The sequence below is a fragment of the Streptopelia decaocto genome (genome assembly GCF_964273445.1).
Source record: "Streptopelia decaocto genome assembly, chromosome: 5".
Taxonomy (NCBI): Eukaryota; Metazoa; Chordata; class Aves; order Columbiformes; family Columbidae; genus Streptopelia; species Streptopelia decaocto.
In genome coordinates, this window is record NC_138659.1 from 4,303,539 (window position 1) to 4,311,005 (window position 7,467).

The 7,467-nt window shown below is 45.4% G+C and overlaps 1 protein-coding gene across 3 annotated transcripts in view; it reads right to left on the reverse strand.

Moving 5' to 3' along the window:
• Positions 1-3,835, reverse strand: part of RNF220 (ring finger protein 220) — a 216,878-nt gene extending 213,043 nt beyond the window's left edge. For 2 of the 3 annotated variants that reach the window (XM_082054613.1, XM_082054611.1), the window contains exon 1: positions 3,192-3,835. In XM_082054613.1, coding sequence (XP_081910739.1) covers positions 3,192-3,816 — 625 coding nt within the window. In that variant the 5' untranslated portion in view covers positions 3,817-3,835. The remainder of the gene's footprint in view (positions 1-3,191) is intronic. The other variant, XM_082054612.1, reaches the window with a different exon arrangement.
• Positions 3,836-7,467: the final 3,632 nt, after the last annotated feature.

Sequence of the window (7,467 nt, forward strand, 5' to 3'; positions counted from 1 at the left end):
TGCACAAATACATGTCTTACAGAGCCGGGTGCTAACCAGCACACATCCCAAATAATTGTACTAAATTTTGCAAATACCCTCCACTAGTGAAAAGAGGATAAGACTTTGCTCCCATGACACACATGACTAAATAGAGCAACTTCCAAACACTCCCTGAGACCAAAATGCCTTCTTAGATTCTCATTTTGCTGCAAAGTGTCTCAAGCATAAATCTATTTTTTCAGCAATATTAAAACTCAGTGCATCGAATTACCTTTAAAAAAAAAATAATCCTAGAAAATCACCATTTAAGATACAGGGTAAAACAAACATTTTAATGAGCCCTTCAAAAATGGTTCATGTGCAGCGGTACAGAAGAATATGCAGAGAAATCACAGTAATTCACTTTCCACGTAACACAAACCCTTTCAGGAATCTGCGAAATACAACCAAAGGGTTGAGCTCTGCAAATCCAAAAAGCACTTGTTAGACATGTGAAGGTATTGCTGATCTAAGAAAATGGTACCATTTTTGCTCACGGTTGTAGAAAAGCCTTATTAGCTCTTTGCCTAGAAGCTACAGCCACCTACCTGCAACAGATTCTCCATCAGGAGGACAAACAGGCAGATTTTACAAAGGGTTATACATAACAATTACACAAGGAATCCATAAAATTGTCAGAGACAACCACCCCCCCAAAGTATGCATCTATATACCCAAAGTATGCATCTATATAGAAACTCCAAAAATTTGTATGCAAATGTCAGTGCAAGACAGGATCACGATTATATCTGCAAACTGTGATATCTCAAATTCCTCCTTGCGGAAGTTTTTATTTTCTGATGGTCAACACCACAGATCATCAGGATCCTCTAAAAAGCTCCGGCGCTCGCTCTCTCGGCCTCCAGCAAACACACCCATACGTGCGTATGCACACACCAAATAAACTTGCCGTGTTAATGGAGCGAAGTTTCCATGGTGCAGTATCTATATGTGATGGGAACATGATACAGAGCCAACGGGCATATTTATTGCACACTGTCCTGGTAGTTACAGAAGAATTTTAACGTCCATGAAATACCAGGGCTGTTGCATTTGCTCGGCTCTACCATGCAGCGAAGCATCTCAAAGACATTTAACAACACGGGTAAGAAAAACAACAAAACAAAACACCTTCCACTTCTGCCCAAGTTTTCAAAGCTGCCTGCAAGTTTTTATTCTGCTTCCTTTGCCCAGAAGTCCCCTGCCACAGCGCCAGGAACCAGGTGTCACCGGGTGTCACCAGGTGTCACCATCCCCGTCTCTCGCACAGGCTGTGCAAAGCCACATCGCTCTCAAGGAGAGGACCCAGGTCGGCACATGTTGGCGGCAAAGGCAAGGCACGGCGGTGGATGGGGATGTGTCTGTCTGTCTGCAGCTGTGCTCCATGTGGTCTAATTCATTTAACAGATTTACTTCTTTAGATGGGGTATCTGACAGGATTTTGCTACTGAGATCCACAGCAGCTGACACGCTCTAAATTAATTTAGGTAGCGGACCCGCTCCTCCGCCGCTATCTCCTGGAATATTCTTTAGAGCAAGCTTCATTTCCACAGCCAGGTTACATCGATAAGAGAAAGAGCATCGACAAAGATGTCTCTCAGCCTTGTCATCTCACCTGCCTCCCCCTCAGGATAATTATATTACCAGCTTACATGCATACACATCCATACGTACTCCCACCTAAATCTGCTTCCCCTACGGATCCAAAAGGAGGGAGAGGAGATGCTGAACAATGAAAGGAGCTTGCGGCACAAAAAGTAGCACGGTCGGGGGTGGATCAGAAGGAGAGGGGGGAGACAGATAAGAGATCGCGTTTGTAGCGCAAGGAATACACGGCTTCTGCCTTCAGTGGGAATCGTCCCACCCTCGTGAATGCCAGCATAAAAGATGCACTTGCAGCATATTTCAAAACCAAAGAGCGATGGATTTACAGGCAGGTTGATTTTATGATGACTTTTATTGAAAAGGTACGCTGGGTTTAGGCAGATGCCTTTTAGCGCTGGTAAGTTAGCACAGTGCCTAATTCAAGGAGACAGCCTGAGGAAGCAGCGCCGACAGGGGAGAGAGAGCCACAATGTCTCTATTACTCTCGTCGGCATCATAAAGGGGAGAAGAAAAATCACGTCTGAAAGGGAGAGGAATGAGCGGTGCAGCAGGTTCTCATTGCAAAAAAATGTAGTAATAATAATAACAACAACAGCAACAATAATAAAATTACTTTCTAGGAAGAAAATTCGACAGAACAAAGGAGCTCCCATGAAAAGAAAACCACTCGCTACTTGTTCCACACGTCTGGGTTTACAGGAAAACTCTAACCATAAGTTAGTGCCCTTCTTCAGGGTACCACTCTCTGCCACCCCCAAATCGCTCCCCATCGTGGCTCAACTCCCAGCCCAGCAAACCTGGCAGGCTGCCCTTCCCAAAGAACAGCTCTGCCCCTCTCTGTGGGCAGCACCACAGGGGACACGGTGATGGAGGAGCAGGGAGTTACAGTCACGAGCACGTGGACTGGTTTCCTTCAGTCCAACCACCGAGCTGCGAAAGGGCACATCACCTTTCAACAGGTACCAAAAGGGGGAAACGCTCAGAGAAAGCACATGGTGCAACAGCTTATTGAATTGTAATAAAATATTCGGGTTTATGTCTTGAGGAGGGAGATCGGTGGCCAGAAATACTCATAATTTAACCAGAGGAAACGCTTCTTTTGTCAAAACCTGAGGCACGAATCCTGACAGTGATGCATTTGCTGGAAGAACAGTGCGCATGAAGAAAAGGTCAGAAAAAAAATACCTGGAGAAGCAGGGGGTGCATGTTTGCTGCAAGCTCTGGGAAAGTTTCTGGCTACACACTCCAGCTGCACCCCTGTTTACACACATATATGTGCCAGCACCTATAGCCTCGCACTGGGGCACAGACAGTTTTCTGCATGGTCAACATTGTCTCTCCAGCTGTGTGCTGGATGACAAGATGCCTTCAAGAGCACATCATCTCAAAATCTGTCAGTGTCCATTGAGAAGAGACAAGGCAACACGGGGTGGCTGAGCTGGGCAGGCAGGAAAGGCTGCTTTTCCTCCGCCTTCAGCAAGAACCGCAGCGCTGCGGGACAAACACCTGTTGAGTATCTCAACCAGGCGCAACTAAAGAACCAACAAGTCAACGGAGGTACTTACATCTGTCACTTCGGTCTTCAGGACTGGATGATGTCTCCCGGTCAGAAATGAGGCCAGAAACGGCAAAGATCTTCTTCCCCGTGTCGTCAACCTTGAGGGAGCCGGGGGAGCTGGAGGGGAGCTGCGTGCCAAACTCGTACTCCTTCCCATCAGCGTCCGAGAAGCGCAGATGGGGTGAGTCAGTGTCATGGCAGTTTTTCAGGCGCTTGGCCGGTGTAAAGGCTGACTGGTAGCTCTCCCGGTCTTCAGTAGACGCAAAAGGGCGGAAAGCCCCAACGCCGCTGTGGTTCAACATACTGATTGGGGTGCAGTCCAGGTTGGGGGGTGCAAACTGGGGGTGGAGGTGAAGCAAGGACGGAGGAAAGTCACGGTTTGCAAATGCGCCCGGCACTCCACCTTGCCGGTGGTACATGGAGGCAAAAGTATATGAGCCATTGGTAAAGGGAATATGCACGTCCTTGTCTGCTGACACAGGGACCCCAAAAGGCCTCGGCTGCTGGCAGGGGATGGAAGCATCACGGCTGGCTTCGGCGGTGGAGGCGAGAACCATCAGTGCTGGGGAGGCCAGCGGGTTGGGGAGGTAGGGTGAGTTCTCCATCTTGAACGCTGCCCGGTGTAAGTCCATCGGAGTCTCTTTCCTCAGCAGGATCACAAGCGGAACAATCTTCCCTGGAAGGAAAGCAAAGCGATGCCTGGGAACGGAGCAGGGAAGATTACTGGAGCATCATCACTCTCTGAACACTGCAAGGAAACAGAAAAGAAAAGAGGACACAAATGGTCAGGTTTCTGCTCTCCTCTCCCCGGGACGCTCCAGCATCCAGGTGGCCACATGTGTTACAACCCACGGGCCGGCAACACGCCACTGTTCTCATTCAAGAAAATCAATAGACAACTTAACACACTAGTGGAATCGGCTCTGGCCCTCCAGGTTAAAGGGTTATCATCCAGTGCAGATGAATGAAAGGCAGACCAAACATAACAACATGCAGATTTAATAACCCACTAATAAACAAGGTTCAGTCTCAAATTAAGATAGTAGGTCCAAATTATAATTGGAATTTTATATGGCAAAAGAGGCACGTACATATAATTGCAATAAACTTAAGAATGCCCACACATACACACACCACACTTTGCCTGGGGGGGTGTGTGCATGTGGAACCAGCATAAAAATATCCGTTGCACGTAGTTACCAGATAAGTCAGAGTTCATGTTTATACTGTACACTATGCTGAAGACGTACATAGCAGACACGTATTTTCTCTCATTCTCCGAGTATATACGAGTAGTACTTGCAGACACAGTACTTGATACCATCATACACATATATATACACACACCATTGGAATGTAGGAATGTGACTGTGTATGGCTGTGTGTTTGTAACACACAAGCACCCACGCGTGCACACACACTCCCTGTTAGCCAAAAGAGAGGAGATTTCCCCAGGAAAATGCCTGGCGTCTCTGACCATATTTAAAATCATAACGGGTGCTTCTGCCATCTGATCTCCACGAGCGTCTGCCTTTCGGGTCGGGGACAAGAGAGAATGGATCAGTAATTTTAGTTCCTAATGCACTCACTCTTAAGTAGATTTGTAAACTGCGCTGAATGTGCCATTAACATTTAGAGGGAAACGTTAACAAAATTTCTGCCTGGCATCTTGCTGAGCCTCCCAGGTTGGCTGCAGCCACCCAGCAACCCCCTCCCAGGGTGAGAGAAGGGAAAACGCTCCTTTCTGTATCTCCCCCAGTTCGCTGCGGCTTTTTGTTGTTATTTTCTCCCCCAATCAATCTCATGTCTTTTCTTTTAAGCTTCCGTCGCCTGCCATTCAGGCCCCACAACCCAGCTTAAAATACAAGGACTATAACTTTGAAACAATATACTGGCTGCCGGAGCTCAAAGGGCCAGAAAAATCATATAATAATAAAAAGCTGTTACAAATTGTGCCTCTTAAATCCAGAGGGTCAAACATCTCAAATAAAACTTAGTGAGAGTGTCTCCCTAATGGAGTGCCTTTTGTACTCCATGAATGAGGGAGCCTAGGTTAACAAAGTGTATGAAATCCAGTCTGTGGCTTTAATGCAGTTCAGTGATAACATTTCCTCTCTCCCATCCTGTACCCAGCCACTCCACTGACTGTTATTAATTGTCAAGATGAGTGGACATCATCTCTCTGCTTCCTCATTTGGCACCCATCCTTACAGACATCATTGCTGAATTACCAGATTATGTATCTCGCATTAACAGATTTGCTCTCTTCCAAATTTTAAATAACTTTCCCGTCAAGTTCTCACTGCGGAGGGTGAGGGGGAGAGCGAGGGATGCCAAGGGCACCCTGGTCACCGCCGCAATCCTGGGTGCACCCGCTCTGCAGCTGCATATGAGAAACTGGAGGTCAGGAAACTGCACCCACTGGCAAATTTGGAGTTGCTGGGGCTTATATAACCATGTAAATATATTATATATATATATACATGCACATATATGATTATGCATCTAAAGAGATGCATGCAAACAAGTCGCCATTCTCAGAAACAAACAATCATTAAGATGGACGCGAAACTGAGCAATCATGGGAAAACATGGTTTTCCAGGGAAAAATAAAAAAAAAGGCAACCACCTCTGTCTCCTCTTCTATTTTTACTCGTGCTATCACCCCATTACGTTAAATGTCTTTCATAAATTAGTAATCTGGCCGCAACACTTGACACTCCTGTAGGATACTGTGAATCACTACGGCCGCTCATTCGTTTGCAAACTTCATTACGCTGGGAATAAATCAACACATTACAATATCTCAGCCAGCCAAATTTAATGCTTTTTCAGCTCCCACTTCCTTTTTCGTTCTCTCTTGCTCCCTTCTTGCCCAGCGCCTCCCACCCCAGCAACACGGACAGATTGGACTGCAGCACACCAGTCATTATGAAAATCTATCGTTAATACACTCCCAATGTCAAAATGTCATAGGTTTAAATACAGAACCCAAAAATAAGAAAACTAACTGGCCTTCTTAATTAAAAAAATATGGATTGCAGGGTAATCATCTGGAGGGCACATTTGGGTGCCGGGAAGGCAGTGGGCACTGGCAGACTGAGGAGCTGCTACTTTTCTGCCTCTATGCTGATTTTTTTTAATTTAGCACCTCGCGCAAATCCAGATTAAAATAACTCCAGCTATTGATCCGAGCAGTGGAATTGACATTAATTTTAGTTCACTTCTCACTTTGCAAAGGGATCAATAGGAAGTAATAACAGCTGACATCCCCGCTGAAAGGAGGAGAAAAGACGGGCTAGAGACAGAAATCGAAAAGCAACCAAATAAATCAGCAGCTACTTTTCCACGGCATCAGACAAACTCCAAACAGATTGCAAAAAGTCTTTGTTGAATTAACTAAACAAGGAGTAGAGGGAGGGGGAGTGGAGATCAATCTATGAAGCTACATAAACTGTCTACCAAGTACAAAGGTTAGACGGACAGACTGAAAACAAAGTCTATTTTTATTATTTGTGTTTTCGTGGCTACCTATATGCATAGATATCGTTTTTTAGAGCTACCCTGGTTTAGTGTACACAAATTGCCTGTGTAATCGTGTATGTTACTAATAACAAGGCTAAACACGCCACGAGCAAGACGAATTGAATCAACAGCCTTTAGCTCTGAACCATAAAAAAAAATACCTCTCACCAAGGAACAAGTTGTAATCAGTTATCTCTGCCTCAGTTTTGGTTCCTCTGCTTACGAGGGTTGTAGCACTGCGCTGAATTAGTAAAGAGGAAAGTCTGGTAAAAGTAGAAGCCATGACAGAGCTGGGTTGAGCAGGCATCAAACACCCAGCAAGTGGAGAAAACAGCAGTGACCACTGGTTATAAATGTAAACCCCACTTGCTAATCAGCCTAAGAAACACACACATATGCGAGCACATGCACACCCCATACGCAGCCACCAGATCTGCAAATCTTTTACTAAAACGTTACTCAGAGTTCCTATTACTAAAGCACCTCTCTGCTATCGATTAAAATATATAAAACACACCACTCTGGTTTCTACAACAGGTTGCATTTTTGTGGTCTCTCAACCATTTCCAAATGCCAGAGATTAAAATAATGGGGCAAATTAACATTTTTCTCCCTCCAGAAACAAAGTTTTCTTGGGGAAAAAAAATAATTAACAAGCTGGGGAGGGGGGGGAAGTTTAAAACAACAGGAAACCCAGGAAAATTGATGATGCATGTAAATTAGGAAAGACCCGGGAAAAAAATCTCAATATCCATTTA